The sequence below is a fragment of the Eptatretus burgeri genome, chromosome 10 (genome assembly GCF_056783735.1).
Source record: "Eptatretus burgeri isolate ZD-2024b chromosome 10, Ebu_testis_v1, whole genome shotgun sequence".
NCBI lineage: Eukaryota > Metazoa > Chordata > Myxini > Myxiniformes > Myxinidae > Eptatretus > Eptatretus burgeri.
In genome coordinates, this window is record NC_140970.1 from 73,164,358 (window position 1) to 73,182,100 (window position 17,743).

The following is a 17,743-nucleotide window of genomic DNA, read 5'->3' on the forward strand; positions in this document are numbered from 1 at the left end:
TAGAGACCACCTTTGCGATGTCAGAACCAATAATGATGATATCCGTCAACTGATTTCTCATCACTTTAACCAAGCAAGGCAAGCTATTCATCATATGTCTGTTTGTGGTTTGATACTCCACCATGTAAGCAATGACTCCCAGAAACTCAACATTCAGTATTTCATCCATAAACTTGGAAAATCAGTCCCAAATGGCTTTTATGAAAAAAATCATTTCTGTTCGTCACCATGCCTATTCAGGCTCATCCTTCACTCCCTCTCTTATTTCACTTTTTCAGTCCATTTCCTTCATCATTCCTCATCTTCTACTTCCTCTTCTTCTCTCTCATTCTCCATTTTCCTCCCGTGTGCCCCCTCTATGCCTCTCAAACTCCATAACCCATTCCAACCCCACATCCCCCCCATCTCCACCCAATTTGTCCCTTCATCGTCTTCCATCACTCCATCTACCCTTTTTCCCCCTCCCTCTTTCTTTCTCTCCCCCTCTTCTTTTGCTTCTTCTTCCTCTTCCTTTCCTCACCTCCAACAACACATCACTCATGACATTTCACTCTGAGCAATATGTCACACAGGAAGTGTACACCTCTGTCCATTCAGCGTTCCCCGTTCCCAGCACGTCAGTGATGGTGTCATTTGCAGGTCTTACTTTAACAACCTCTGCCCCATTTATTTTCTCTTTGGCTCCGACGATGGGTAAAGCCCAAAAACGTCAGCTTCTCTTTTATTCATGCAGATCAATTACTATTCAACGTATTTTAATCCCTTTTTGTTTCGATATATATATATATATATATATATATATATATATATATATATATATATATATATATATATATATATATATATATATATATATATATATGATTTGTAAATGTTTTGTTGTTGCAGGCCTCAAATTGTGGATGCAGTCGTTGCGACCCAATCTCCAGCAGCTTTAAAAGCTTTGCTGAAGTTTTTGGATTTTGAAGGCAAAGCTGATACTGATTCAGAATTGCTGGAACGCTTTCTGTATGCAACTGCTCTTGCACCACTTCCTTCCCGTAAGGCTGTGGAGCAACTTATGGTATGGAACTTTGTTTAGAATTCCCATAAGGCTGTGCCACTTGCTGCTTTTTAGCACAGTACTTTATTTAGAATACAGCAGTAATCATTGCGTTTGATAGGGAGGCTTGAGGGAAACTGGGGAGGGTGGGGGGAATGGTCCCTTTATACTGGCATTAGTACAGGAATGAATGAAATTGGGAACGTTAAAACAGCACGTTCAAACGGTCATACAAAACAACACCCGAAAACTTCTCAAAGATGTCCGTGAGGGGTGGAGGGGCTTTGGAAGGAGGTAAGCATGAGCGAAGGGGAAGAGAAGGAAGGACATTTTCCTTCAATCGTCAAAAAAGCTGCACCAGTGTTCATGCCTTTATTTAATTTCCACACATACGATAAGCTTGAGAATCTCTTGAACTGAGAAAAATTGCGGAATTGATTCGAGCAGCAGTTCCGACTGCAAAAAAAACACACACACAAAAACAACAACCTTTCATATGTCCAATTCGCACATTCTTTGACACCCCTTCCTCTCCTTGACCTCCGGAGAGTTGTATAGTGGTGGGGGGAGTTTGGGAGGAGGACAGCATGAGGGGAGAGGAAGGGAGGGCAGCAAGAGGGGAAGGGAAAAGCAGCATGAGAGGGGGAGGGAGGCAGTGTGAGGGGCAGGGGAAGGCAGTGTGATGGGAGGGGAAGGCAGCGTAAGGGGAGGGGCGGCAGTATAAGGGCAAGGGAGACAGGGTAAGGGCAAGGGAAGGAAGCGTAAGGGGAGGGGGAGGGAAGGCAGCACACCAGGGTGTTACCGGGGTGATAAAACACACCCAAACAGCAACATTTTGTTTTTAACCACCATGCTCTATGTAAAATTGGGCGAGAGCATTTAAAAATTAAAACCCATGCTATCTACCTGGCAAAGTTCTGCCTGCATGCATGCCCTCCACCCATACTCATTGCTCCAACCTCCTCACAGTCCATGCTAACTGTGCACGTGCACCGGTGATATAACCATCCTTTCACTTGCACACATGCACGGATTCCCCACATACACATCACATCGTGGCACGTCCCACATGGCTTTGATGCTGCAGCACGTCTGCTCCCCACATAACTTCAGCGCTGCAGCATGTCTGCTCTCCACGCGCAGAAGCACTTGGTTCAGGAGATGGCCGCATTACCTCCTCCACAGCACCACGCACCACGGGCCCGAGTGTGAGTTCGAGTTCAGATCGCGCACCTGTGAAACCTGCGCACCCCACACATGTAACGAAGCATGCAGACATGCACACACCCCACGGAGAGTCATTTGTACCACGTCCGTGTGTGCTGTCTACACACCTCTTTATTTTCAGTAACTACCGACTCTTCATATATTGCGGCAACTACGAGTATATTTATATGAATATTTTGTCATGAAAGCAGATTGCACAAAACAGTAAAAAGAAAACTGCATCTGTAATTGCCGAAAAGAGGATCCCTGTGGATGATATTGTCATGACTTGCAATTTCAGGTTCAAGAGCACTGTGTTGCATCCAATGAAATTACACTTTCTGCACATTCATTAATCTTTTGTTCACGTAATTCGAGCAGTAGAAAAAGTGAAGTTAAATGCTTTGCTTAAATAAATATGCATTTCAATAAATAAACATTATCAAAGCTTTTCGCCTTGCACTCTTCAGGATAAAACCCGCAAGCAGATGAAGAAGAAGCACCAAACTCTCATTTATACAGTTACAATGTAATGTCCTCAACGTTGATTGGGTGAGAGAAAGAAAGGACAGGATTACCTGATTGGTGGAACCATATCATGAATAATGAGTAGGCGGAAATGAACCATCATGAATAATGATAATCATTATACTCCGCCTAATCATTATTCATGATGGTTCCTTTCCGCCAATCCGAATTGACTTTGTTGATAGGTGTCTGTTTCGACTGTTCTTCTGCATTACTCACTCACTCACTTTGTGCGAATGTTTAATTATATTCATTTTAAGTGGAGGTTCAGGCCAAAGCATCCAACACTGAGCTTCGCAGCAAAGCTGAAGTGACTTTTGCTCGCTCTATGTATAAGCAGCAAGGATGGTTGATGAAGGTTATGTTAGCCGACTTCCACGCGGATGGAAGATATGATCTCAGGCAAATTATAAAGTGAATAGACCAGAATGTTTGTCTTTTGAATAAATCTGTCAGCAAAGTGAGGGTGAAAATGCCTCATGATAGATTAAAACTGAAAAGCTGTTCAGGATGATTGATAGATGTGTTGTCATAGAGAACCACCAGGGGGGTGCCCCTGTTGTAAACCATGTAACACTTCCATGTTTAATGAAATCCTTTCTTGAAATTTTAAAGTGAAAAAAAGACCAAATTTCAAAAACTGAAAAAGTGAATCAAAAGTTAAAATTTGAAACGATGAAAAACTGCATTTGATTAACGTCACCGATTTCACTTTATAGCCAGCCCCGAAAGAAACAAAATCCACAATTAAAGGCACAGTAAAGACCATTGTTACATTTACACCATCTTCGACATATATATATATATATATATATATATATATATATATATATATATATATATATATATATATATATATATATATATATATATATATATATATATATATATATATATATAATGAGGCCCCGCGAGGAGGAGTGATGTAAGCGACATTTTTTAATGATATGATGATGATAGGCTCGGATGATAGGGAAAGGGTTAAAATAGTGCTATATGGCATTAACTCCAAAATGGCTGATGTGTCCCTTACATCACTCCTCCTCGCGGCGCCATATATATATATATATATATATATATATATATATATATATATATATATATATATATATATATATATATATATATATATATATATATATATATATATATATATATATATATATATAATCAAGGCAATGGTCTGTTGCCTAAACACCGCCTAAATAAAGGTACGTGTCAGAAGAACGTGTTGCACGCTTGAAACAAGATCACCCATTGGGCAGTTACTCTGCTAGTATATTTAAATTGTGTTCCTAATTTTAGTTATATTCATTGAACATATTGAGAAAAGAAAAGTTAATTTCCAATTTTATGATTAGTGCCATACTGCATAGTTGAGCGTAATCAAGTGATGAGACTCCTATGTGGAAAAAATTTAACTCTTACCTCACAGTTGGTCAGTGGATAAGTGGATCAAGCCTGGGTGATTAGCCTTACTGGTGACTTAAATACTTGTTTTATTTTTCTGTCTGGTGGTGACACAGACTTTGAATCAGTTCACATCAACAGTTCAGTCATAAAACACATTAAGAATGAATCAACAATATGTCTTAAGATGTTGAGAAATGGAGAAATACTATTGCAGATATATATTGCATATATATATATATATATATATATATATATATATATATATATATATATATATATATATATATATATATATATATATATACACCAGGGGCCAATCAGAGCGCCCAATTCGGGTGATGACACAATGCTACGGGGTGGCCCTGCCCCTCGCTGCGGGGCCTATAAAGGTCCGAGCGGAGCCATTCTCTCGCTCTCTGCCCTGCCTCACCTCCCGCTCAAGCTGAACTTCGACTCCGCCTACTGTTGTCATCACCAGGACTCCGCCTCCTCTTGCTCGCCCACAAGACGCTGACTCCACCCACCCACCTGGTCCCGCCTACCACTCCGTCCACTCACTCTAACTCCACCCTCCCAACTCAAGCCCCTCCTTCACACCCACGGTCTCGACGTGAGCTGCCCGAAGCAAGAGACGACGTGCCAGCTGTCAGGGGTGTACCGCACCACAGAGCACCCCCCCAAACGTATTGGTGGCGCATTCGGGAAATCAATTATACAAAGGTACAGAGAGATCGTAGCCTCAACTCCTCTCCTGTCTTGCTTCAATTCCTCTTCATCGGGTTTTGTGTGTGTGTGTGTGTGTGTGTGTGTGTGTGTGTGTGTGTGTGTGTGTGTGTGTGTGTGTGTGTGTGTGTGTGTGTGTGTGTGTCCTGGCACCTGTCTTTTTAAGTAAGACTGCAGAAGATTATCATTATTATTGTTATTATTATTTTCGAGTTACGTCTGCTCTGCGTCTGCTTTCATAAGTTGCTTGTTTATTGCCGCAACATACCTTTCTTCCCTCTCCCTGCACAACACACCCCCAATAAACCTATTCCCTATACCACATACTTTTCCTCACCTGCTTGTAAATAAATCATTATTAGATATGTTCCCTGCTCGTTTTTGTCTTTTCTTTCATTTATCCAGTATGGTCTGAATCCAAGCTTAGCCGGGACTTTATTCCCAACGATCCATTCCTCTTAGCCGGTACGTCCTTGGCAGTGTCGCTCGGCTGCATCAGATCCGGTAAAGTGATCCGGTTCGGACAAGGCGTACCGAGGGCGTGTTCCCCGGTAATTAAATCACGTGATTAATTAGGTAACCAGGTTAACCCAGAGACGGGAGGACCCTAGGTTACGCAGTTGAGTTATTGGTGTCCACGGTCGGTTAAGCGACCCGCCACATCACGGAATTATCCGTGTGCGATGGCCTACAATTCCGGGGAGTCTGATGGGAGCCGAGATACCTTCCCCCCCTTGTGGTCTTCTCACCCGACCCCCGGCCCGCAACAATATATTTGATTTGATTTGATGTCCCATACTCTTTACAGAGCATTGGTGCTGCTGAAGCAGTTTCTTAGCAAGAGGTATACTGGGTGGTTTGCCATTGCCATCCCAGTGTTGTTTTCCATGCTCTATCATTTTAAATGCTGAATGTCAAGCAAGGAAGCACCAAGTACCATTAAAAAAAAGGATTTGGTATGACTTTGGTATGAACTACTGGCCTCCCAAAGTCGGAACGGATGGTCTAACCATTATGCTACCAAGTCTGGTTAAAAAATAGGTAAATGTAATGGCTGATTGACTCCACACTTGCAACAATCCAGGCCCAGGTGTATATCCAGGCCAGATTGTTGCTAGTCTCGAGTCAGCCATTAACAATCGACTGGCAGAGGAAAAGACCATTATCATGAACCACTTATCTTTGACAATTGGGGTCTTCTTACACATGAGCAAACCCAAACCTAATATCTTGGTTGTAGAACTGTAGACCATGAAAAGTCTGCGAAATAGGAACGATTTGATCTTTGCACCAGCAGACAAGGGCAGGGCAGTAAACGACCACCACAAGTTCCACAATTGATCATTGAATCCACATGTATTACAAAATATTTATCATGTGAAAATCTTATTTCATCTGACTGAAAGTGGAATTCACATATTCATAGTATTACAGCTCGAGCTAATGGTAAATTGTTTATGTTGAAGTTGTTGTGTAAATGTAATTTGTCTGTTGAGGATTTGTATACCATTTATACAGGTTATTTTGGATCACTCTTTGAATATGCTGTATTCACACATATTGCCTCAAGCTCATGCAAATCCACATTATATTATCACTTGTTTACCATGGCACCTGATATTGATTGGCCCAACAAGTACTGTGCATGGATTCTCATTGCTGATTTGTCCACTTGCCTGTACTCCATTCTCCATGCCATGTTATTGTATTACAAAATATATTTACGATTCCTCCCAACAGACAATACTGCAGTTGAAGATAGCCAGTACTGAAGTGCATCATACAGCCATCATCGTGCTCGGTGCTGTGCTGGGTCGTCTCTGTAAGGCTGAGCTGTGCCATGATGAGGTAAAGAGAATTGACATTTCCACCATTATTTTATGCCGTCTCCATCCGCTCTTCCCTTACTAGACATGTTAGAGATTCCCTGCTCTTTAGATGTCCCCCCAAAAAGAGAGCATGATTCCCTGCGAAGTTGATAGATTCATTAAGTTGAACCTGTATCTTTTATCAACACAGCTTGTCTTACAGACACTTACTTTCTTGACTTGTACAGTGATGTTTTGTATCTCTTTATTAATTTCTCATCAAAATGGTAGAATTAGGACAGTCAGTGACATTTAATTTGGTGTTGAAGATTCGTAAATGAGCATGATGATTGACAAGGCCACCTGAGCATTTAGAGAGAAATTCAGGAATGAAAAGAGTGCAGTAGGAAGTTCCCCAGTTAAAAAACAAAGGAATTCAAATGAGCAAACATGAACGCATCGGTTTGATTCAAAATAGTGAGGGAAGAGATGCTTTGTCCAGCAATGTGTACGGTCCTTGTAGCAACAGCAAAATAAATGCAGAGTGCTTCGAAGTATATCTGACACAAAATTGTTCCCTTCTTCGTGTTGGTTTGCATTACATTGCATATGATTTTCACAATCAAATAATGTATGAAAGCATCGTATTTCAGTTTATTTCCATAAAAACTTGCACAACATCCAACGCTTTGACACGTTGTGAACTTTTCTGAAAACATGCTGGATGAGGCTTTCCGCAAATTCCTTGCATGAGTGTTATAGCTCGAATATGCACTCTGAAGATGAGAATGAGTTGTCAATAGAATGGGATCAGAGAGTTTTGTGATAGAATGTGGAGATCTGAAACATACTGTCATACCGAGCAGTCAATGCCATGAGGTGTTAAGACTCCTGAAGGTAAACCTGTGATGTACATGTGCCACAGCTATTGCTCTTCTCTGCATGCACCACAAAACTAAGTCTGTTAATGGTAGTACATTAGTGAACACGAATCAGAAAATCACACCTGCAGAGACCTTGGGAAAAGGAGCACAATTGATTATTCCCTTGCCTCGATGTAAGCCTCCATTCAATGTACTTCCAAAGTGGGAGAAATATCAGGTGCATTGAAGTATAACTCCAGAGAAAGAACACCCAATGAAAAACTTGATTTGTAACTTGACTAACTGTTGATCAAGCTTCATAGGGTGTGAGATTTTTTTTGTTCACAGTTGGTATGTAGGTGTCATGTTTACTTAGTCGGTCAGATGTCGCTGTTGTACCATTCTTCAGTGATTCAGTGAATAAGGTTTTGTCATTCTGAGCTATGACTACGACGAAGATTGTGTCATTAAATTTATCCACGATTACCAAAGCAGCAAAATAACATTCCACAACATGGTAGGTATCAGGTATTTTATTGCGCCATTCCTCTTTCACAGCAAATCCAAGTTCAAGGGTCGATTGTAGTCCTTCACAACAAGTGAAATGGTCCATTGTATTCCATTGACTTTTGCCGTATGGTGGAATTCCAAGACTTCCGAAACAGATTTTATTGGAATTGAGCCAGGGATTTGACCAGGCCATTCCACATTTTCATTGTTGTGCTTGAACCAATTCTCTGAACAAACACATGTATGTATATATATATATATATATATATATATATATATATATATATATATATATATATATATATATATATATATATATATATATATATATATACTGTATATATCTATATATAACTATATACGTATACACACACACACACATACACACACACACACACACACACACACACACACACACACACACACACACACACACACACACACACACACCAAGGTGCATTTTTATTGAGGAGGATAAAAACTTCTCAATCACAGCATTGTACTGAAGCCAGTTGTGCAGTTTTGTTTAAGATGTCACTGTAAGATACCTTTTATGAAGCACATGCTGTTTGGGAGTATCAGAAAAATATGCACATGCAGCTTGGAATAGTTAATTTATATTTACTTTCACGTTTGGGTTTGTTGTCTTAAGTGTGTGTGTGTGTGTGTGTGTGTGTGTGTGTGTGTGTGTGTGTGTGTGTGTGTGTGTGTGTGTGTGTGTGTGTGTGTGTGTGTGTGTGTGTGTGTGTGTGTGTGTGTGTGTGTGGTGTAGTGTATTTTAGAGGTGTGAATTCGCAATCAATTTATCAATTGTTTATCCATCCAAAACCAAAGGTTTAAACATTTAAAAGGTAGATTTTGTTTCTCGAATGGATTTTTTTTCTTGTTTTATAATCCTTTTTTGTTATTCGTGTTGATTTTGATATTAAACAATGGTTTTTAAGTCTATTTGGTTCCAATATGCGATGAAAAAAGTGGAAGCCATCCTAGTGTTTTCTCAGCTGGTTGAATACGAAGTGGTCCTGTGCTGGTTACTTGGAAAAATCTAACTTTAAAGGCATTAAAACGGATTAATCCTGGGATGCAGTTTCCAGGATACTGATGTTTCCAGAGTAAATCTTAAGCTATCAATGTGCTCGTGACCTAGTCATCGGCATCCTGATGCCCCAACTGGAGATTGTGGATTGGCCACAAAGCTGATTTAATAATAAACAGGACAACAGCAACAAAAACATTTAGCATTGCTAAACATAACTCAAGTGTTTCTGGTTGACCAGAGAATCATATTACACCTATGAGCGCAGCATAATCTGAGTGCTCTGAGTGCTCTGAGCGCAGCATAATCTGAGTGCTCCAAGGGCATCTAATCAGCCATTCTCTGAGGGCCCTGGAGACATCTAATCAGCCCTCATTTTATAATTTGCTTTCCTTTAACACCTTTCAAATAAGTATATAGCACTATGTATGTATGTATGTATGTATGTGTGTATGTCTGTATGTATGTATATAAATCCATGATAAATGAATGAGGTGTGTGTGCGTGTGTCATGCTTTTTGTGTCTATTAATTACGTACTAATAAAATGTACATTTTGACCCTTGAGATTGCTGAGACCCCTTCAACCATTGAAGACCCTTTAAAATGTCCAAGACCCTTAAGTTCCAGAGGACCCAAAAGACCCTGAGGACTCAAAATACGTTGAAGAATCAAAAGATGTTGAAGACCCAAAAGACTCTGAAGACCCAAAAGACCCAAAAACCCAAAAGACCCGAATGACTCAAAAGACGTTGACGACCCAAAAGACTCTAAAGACACAAAAGACTCCAAGGACTCAAAAGATCCAGAAGTCACAAAAGACCCAGAGGACCCACAAGACCAAAAGACCCAAAAGTCCCCGAGGACCCAAAAGACTCAGATGACTCAAGAGACCCAAAGGATCCAAAAGACCCAAAAGACCCAAAGGATCCAAGGATACAAAACACCCAAAAGGACCCAAAAGATTCAGATGACCCAAAAGATCACAAGAACCCAAAAGACCAAGATGACCCTAAAGTCCCAAAAGACCCCAAGGACCCAAAACTCTCTGAAGACCCATAAGACCCTGAGAACCCAAAACACTCAAAAGTCCCTGAGGACCTAGAAGATCCAAAAGACCTGGAGGACCCCAAAGACCCCAAAGTCATAGAGGACCCAAAATACCCTAAAATCCCTGAGGACCCAAAACACCCAAGGACCTAAAGGACCCCGAGGACCCAAAAGACTCCAAAGACCCAAAAGATAAAGAAGACCCATATGACCCTGAGGTCCCCAAAATTCCTTGAGGACCCAGATCACCCTGAAGACCCTAAAGTCCCTGAGGTCCCAAAAGTCTCCAAGGACCCAAAAGACCTAAAAGACCCTGAGGACTCATAATAACCCGAGGACCCAGATGACACAGAGGACTCAAAAGACCATTAAGACCCAAGTGACCCCAAAGACTCAAAAGTCTCCAAGCACCCAAAAGATTCAGAGGACCCAAAAGATGAAAAGACCCAGAGGAGCAAAAAAACACCCCTAAGACCCTGTAGACCCTTTAATGCTCCACTATAAATGGATGAGGTGTGTGTGTGTGTGTGTGTGTGTGTGTGTGTGTGTGTGTGTGTGTGTGTGTGTGTGTGTGTGTGTGTGTGTGTGTGTGTGTGTGTGTGTGTGTGTGTGTGTGTGTGTGGCATTTTTAGTGCATTTCTTCTGGAGTGTTCTGATGTGGATTGTGAGCCACCAAAATGATCGTCATGACTGACTGAGTTGGTGAGGCTTATTCACTACAAAAAATCCAGAAGAATTCCCATGTTTTAAATGCATGCCATGTTAAGGTATATAAAGCAGCTTCATATGTCCTTCCACCATGGCATGACATTGTAATTACAAAATAAATAACAAAACCAATGATAATATTGGAACAAAGCATATATTAAACAAAGGAAAAAGACATAAAATTTCAGAGCCCTCATTTATTTGAGTAATTTTTTCTGTATAACTAAAATGGCTGCCTGTCTACCAGTTGGCCATCTTTTATCAGATCGCAAATTAAATTTAGATGCAAGTGTATGCCAATGTGTACTGTGTGTGTACTATGTTTGAACAAAATCAGACGATGCATGTCTGAAAAATGGTTGGGGACATGTTTAAGTAACAAAATGGCCAACAGTCGGCCATCTTGAATCTGATCTCAGAAAAAAAGTGACGGGCATATATTAGCTATCATTCATTATCTGTGTCCCAAGTTTAAATAACATTAGTAAATGATGTCCGAGAAATGGTTGAGAACATGTTCAACATCAGGTTTTTTACAACTAAAATGGCCACCAGTCTGCCATCTGGGATCTGATCTCGAAAAAAACAAATGACGTGCATATATAAGCCGTCATTCATTATATGTGTCCCAAGTTTAAATAACATTGGTAAATGCATGTCCGAGAAATGGTTGATGTGTTGAACATTGGGTTGTTTTTACAACTAAAATGTCTTCCAGTCGGCCATCTTTGATTGCATCACGAAACGAAACAATGTGCTTATGCTTGCCATCATGTGCTGTCTTTGTGCCAAGTACAAATAAAATCGGTCCATACAGGTCCGAGATATGGTTGCGGATGAACGCATGCACGGACCCAAAAATCGAGACAAAATCCATGAGCCCCTGTTTCAGACCAAGTTCAATGGGGGCTAGTAATACTAATCATATTTACAACAATAATAATAATAATACTAGTATCATATGGCAATAATTACAACAACCATATCATCTCTGCATTGGTCCCAAGCACATCTGGACTTGGTGAAAGGCAAGGTAACACTGAAAATTTGGTTCAATGGACCAACAGGCCCACTAGTAGATCAAATGGATTAACTTTGTGGAAAGCAAAGCCTCATACAATGCCAAAGCATGATTATATTCCAGTAATCAGAGATTGTACCTCTGCCTTTCAGGAATTTTTCATCTTTTGTTGAATAATTTTTCAAGAACTTTAAGCTGTTATGTCTTTTCAATTGTTTAAATCTCACCAACTTGAAATATTTAACTATGACATTCATCCACCTTATTATGTAACTTCTCAAAGCAGCTCTCATTTTGTGATTTATTTTACTTTCTTCTTCTTCTTGCGTATGGCAGCTATCATTTTGTTGGGGCACGACAATGCCACTGATGCTGTTTCCCTCCCGATAACAGTATTTTGTTGGGGCACGACAATGCCACTGATGCTGTGCCCCTCCTTATACCAGTACACTGGTACTCATTTCACCAACCTTGGAAGGATGACTAGCTGAGTCAACCCGACCTGGTGTTAATTCAGTAGCCAATGGGTCTCAAACTCAGGACCCTAAGATCCCAAGGCCACACCCCTAACCATTAAGCCAACACCAGGCTTATTTCCTTTCCTTTAATGCCTTTAAAATTTGTTAGCACCCTGTATGTATGTACTAAGCATTATATGAATACACATTTTTCCATCCTCGTGCTATTTTGTGTACAGGTGGGAAAGGCTGCAATCTCTTTCCTTTCACATGGAGCAGCACATGCAGATGACACCACTCTGCTGCCATTCCTAATTGGGCTAGCGAACGCGCACATTCCGAGTTCTGTCCCTGTGCTCCTGCGGCATGCTGCAGGAGCCTCTCCTCAAGCTGCAGCTCTCTCCATGGCTGCTTTACAGCGACTCCCAGCAAAATTTATTTCAGCTGAGGTACTGTATGAACGGTTTGATACATGAGGGTACATTTTGGTTTGTTAGTCAAAAAATCGAGGCTGATGGAAAAGTGTGGTGGCAGAGGGCAAAAGCTAATGCTCTTGCAGTGGGGTCGTGGGGCAGCAGGTGCATACAGCAAGCAAGGAGGTACAACCGATGCACTTACAGTGGGGGAGTGGGGCAGCAGGTGGATGCAACAATGAGGAGAGAGGAAGAGGGGAGGAAACCTTTAACTAAGAGGATTGGGTTAGGTTGTCTCAACGTGGGTAGAAATGATCACGAGTAGGAATGGGGATGAAATGAGATGGTGGTGCACTGCCAACTTGAAGTTCTGGAGGGAAGAGTGGGATTGAACAGACTGAGGAGGGCAGTTCCACAAATGGGTGAAAAATAAGGAACAAAAGAGTAGAGATGTGCAGTGAGTCTGGATTTTGGGAGTTAAACTTGGAGGAGGCTACTATCAGAATGCTTGTGTGTTGGAGGATCAGGGGAGGGTCAAAGGGCTGAGAAAGTAAAGGGAGCAAGACTGGAGGAGATGTGGTCAAAACAGATAGGCCACAAAAAGGCGTTTTGCTTCCAACTTCTTCCTCATTGTGGGAGATGCAATTATTTGAATGGTAGTAATGTTTTGTTGCTTGTTTATCTTTATTCCGAGTATAACATTTATTAAAATATAACTGTCATCATATATATGTGTATATATATATATATATATATATATATATATATATATATATATATATATGTATATATGTATGTAATTCTCCACCAGTCGCTCTGTCTGTCTGTCTGTCGTGTGTCGCTCTGAAGCTCTGAAGTTCTGTCCGTCTAGGGCGGAGCTTCGCTGGCCTGAATCCTCACACAATTCTAATCTCAAAAAATCAAATCTGTCATTTTGTTCACTAATAATTATAGGCCTTAAGCTTCAGGTTTCTCATGTACACTTGAAGACTGAACAACATATTTTCTATCATGAAATAATGGTACGTTGTTATTACAACTCATGCAGAGGAAATTTGTTTGGGAGCAATCGAGGTCGCGGTCTACTTTTCACCGCCCAAAGAAAACTTCCATACAATCAAGAGGACTGCCGAGTTTATTGAAAAACTATACAATCCATCGTCGTCTATCATGAAAGAAAGGTACGTTTTCATAATGCAGAATAAAGAAAATCAAAAATCCATTGGGACCATACTCTGTACAGAGCGTCGGTGCTGCCGAAGCAGTCTCCTGGGCTGTTATTTACAATCCTGGATGGGTTGCAATTCCAACACAGGATACTCAAATGGCTCAATCGTCCCAGCAAGCTGGTACTCATTTTACCAACCTTGGAAGGATGACAGGCTGAGTCAACCACACTTCGTATTAATTCAATGTAAAAGCAGGATTTAAACTCAGGACCCGAGGATCCCAAGCCCACAACAAATAAAATAGTCATGATTAATGTTTAAAGTATTTAATAAAAAATAAACTTTTGGTTTTCGCCAGAGGTTTCAAGGCTGAATTGTGTGCAAATACAGGATTTTATCAACAAATATTATTTCACATGTGCATCGACATGTAATTGACATATCATGTGAAGTAAATAGACATGCGCGGGTTGGTCGGAATCAAAAGCGGGTTTCATTTTATTTATTTACTTTTACCAAACCTTGTAAAAACGCTATGATTTGAGAGATCCTCAGTGACACAAATACACCAGAATATCGAGATAGTCATTTATTGATGATTAATGATCAGGAAGTTCCAAGTAATTCAACTTCAAATTCAGTGATTTGCGATGACATGATAATAAATATGTAGTGATCGGTGTAAGAATACACTTTAGCTTTTATGAGCAGGAGAAGGGAAAGAGGCGGGGTGGGGGGGAGGGAATAACAGATGTTGGGGATTGTCGACTTGAGGGCAGCATCTTTGTGAGTTGCCTTGGGGGCAGCGCTCTGGTGCACACAGCTTTCGCCATTGGAATAAAACTCTCCTTACGAGCCCTGTTGAATTGTGGATGTGGTGATTTGTGCAGGGTAAATACAACAGGAGGTGGGAGGGTGGGGGGGGGGGGGGCAAAGATGAGACAGAGTTGGGATGTGTAGGCTGAGGACTTGGGGTTTGGGAGGGGTTTTGATGACTTGGGGTTTGGGAGGGGGTGTTGATAACTTGGGGTTTTGGAGGGGTGCTTGATAACTTGGGGTTTGATAGGGGGGGGGGGTGGTTGAGGACTTGGAGTCACATTTTACATTGCGCAGATTTTACATTGCGTTAGTACCTACTCGTCGATATATAAAAGGGGCCCAGTTTCTCCATCCATAATGCTTTATTATCCTGCACACAATCCTGGTGTTAGCTTAGCGGTTAAGGAGGCTGGCTTAAAATTTTGGGTCTTGAGTTCGAGCTCCTGCTATGCAGTTGAAATAACACCAGGTGGGTTGACTCGGCCTGTCATCCTTCCGAGGTCAGCAAAAATGAGTACCAGCTTGCTGGTAATAGGGGCACTGTATCAGCAACACAGTCGTGCTTCCAGGAAAAATGGTGCAACCAGCAGCCATAGGCTGCATATGAAACGACAAAACGATTCCGCGCACGCGATGCGAAAAGCGGTGTTAAGCAATTGGTTCATGTCCGTCTGTCCACCTGTACATCTGTCTTCGCAGTTTATGATCGAGGAACAACTTATTTAAATTTAATATTATATTTTGAACATGAATCAGAACATAACTAGGAAAGGAAGACAAGTCTTTCATTTTACTGTTCTTTGGTTCAGAATTCATCCCAACCTCAAATGCACACAGAGGAGTGAGATAATTTTTTTTACTCTGTCTGCCTGTCTGGCAGTCAAACAAAATTTGAAATAACTCCCAACAGGAAACTTATTGTTTTAAGGACATCATAATGGACACATACAACAAGCATGAATAACTAATGTAATTTGTTAAATAGGGTGATGTCATAGACGCTGGAGAAAATAGTGGTCGAGCCTGTAATTATTTATATATCTTTCAACCTCTTTAAAGCTTTAAATAAATTGAATTATATATTTGAACAATCTATAACAAAACCTTGATAATACCACCAAGAACCTCCAGTTTTGCAGGGGTTGTTCAGTTACCAAGTTTCTTGTAGCATGCTCCCCAATTGGCTTAAGTATTCAAGCAAGCACTCCATTTGAAACTGTTGATAAGGAACGGCTGACTTGGCAAGCGCGAAGTCTACAGGTTGGACCGTCTCACGACAAGCAGTCAAGACCTATCCAATGGTGGAGTCATGATATCATGTCGAACATCACTACTTCCTGAAAGCACAGACATCTCACACTCTCCTCTACTCGAAGTTAAGGTTATTACAGTAACCACACGTTCTAATCAAAGGATGTGTGTTGTCTGCCATCATCCACAGCTTTCAATGGTTACCTTCTTGTCAGAATTAGATGATTACCTCTCAAGAATTCCACATCAAACAATCCCAACTGTTATCCTGGGTGACTTCAATGAAGATCTGGTATTAGCCACTATCCAATTAAAATTGCTCAGGTTCACGGCCTCAAAAGGATTCTCACAGCTTGTGAAAGTGCTCACCACAGATTTGGGTTCTCTACTAGATCACATCTATGAGAACAGCTCAAGCACCAACAACTTTGTTGATGTTGTGGATGTCTACAACACAGATCATGATGCGTCAATTGTATCTATCTGTATCAGCCACCTTGCCTCTGGTGCAATCATTTGTTTATCTTCTTTTGTTAGTCTCACGCCACAGGGGTTGTGAGATGACTGCAACGTATGCGTGTGCATGCGTGTATGTGTGCGTGTATGTGTGCGTGTATGTCGTGTGTGTGTGTGCGTGTGTGTGTGCGTGTGTGTACACTCCTCTATATTTTCACTTATAATGTTTTTAAAATTCCGTTCTTTTGTGGTGTGTGTGGTGTAGTGTGTCTGTGTGTGGTGTGGTATGTGTCTGTGGTGTAGTGTGTCCGCATGTGGTGCAGTGTGTCCTGGTTATAAGTCCAACCCCTTCTCAGCATGGTAACCAGGTGAACAGTAGTGTATCATCATCTGCCGGTTAATGTGGCTATGGCATCATCATACTCAAGGATTGCAATGAACCGAGGCACAGCTAATGCCAGGGTGCCGCTAATGCCATCTGAACATTCCCTTGAGTGCTCACCTTCGGCGAAGTTGCAGCACTCCCAGGTGAAGATGAAGTCTCCACAAAAACAAAGCAAACCAAGACAAGGCCTGAGGGAACTGTATAGACCATAAGACCCCGAGGGGATCACCCCTTGAACTCTTTAGATTTTCTCCTTCTGTTGGGTGTAGAGTGACTGTGTTAGGCAAAGAATGACATGTATGATAGGTACCATTGTTGTTTTTACCCCCCGCACGTGAAGTGAAAAGCTCTGTCTGTCTACAAACGTCAGTTTATGATAGAGGAACAAGTTGATATCAATTGAATGTTATATTTACAACATACACCAATCGGAACATAATCAGAAAATGAACCTGTAGTTTAACATTACTTTGGCTCTGAATTCATCTCGATTGCTCATGTGCAGAGAGGAGTGAGACAATTTTTTTTAAACTCTGTCTGCTTGTCTGGCAGTCAAACAAAGTTGAAAATCATTTCAAACACAAACTTACTGTTTTTAAGGATGCAACTAGGGACACAAACAACAGGCATGAATAACTAATGTAACATGTTAACTATTAATAGGTAACCTTCATCCCACATTAACATCTTGGCAAATTGGGGTCTCGGAGCCCCCCCCCCCTCCCCGAAGGAAATTTATTTTAGAAAAAAAATGTTCTCTTCATTTTATTGCCGCAACATTATGTACAGATGAAATTGAAACCCTTTGCAATATTTACGACTAAAACGATATTAATCTACTATTAATAACTTTTTTAATTAATTTTTCAGAAAAAATGTTTTGAA

The 17,743-nt window shown here is 40.9% G+C and overlaps 1 protein-coding gene across 7 annotated transcripts in view; it reads left to right on the forward strand.

Annotated features, from left to right (window-relative positions):
* The window catches only part of LOC147018866 (microsomal triglyceride transfer protein large subunit-like), a 121,336-nt gene that overhangs the window by 56,168 nt on the left and 47,425 nt on the right, over nucleotides 1–17,743 (forward strand). For all 7 annotated transcript variants that reach the window (XM_085898968.1, XM_085898975.1, XM_085898971.1 and 4 more), the window contains 3 exons: nucleotides 889–1,063; nucleotides 6,653–6,760; nucleotides 12,605–12,814. In XM_085898968.1, coding sequence (XP_085755094.1) covers nucleotides 889–1,063; nucleotides 6,653–6,760; nucleotides 12,605–12,814 — 493 coding nt within the window. The remainder of the gene's footprint in view (nucleotides 1–888; nucleotides 1,064–6,652; nucleotides 6,761–12,604; nucleotides 12,815–17,743) is intronic.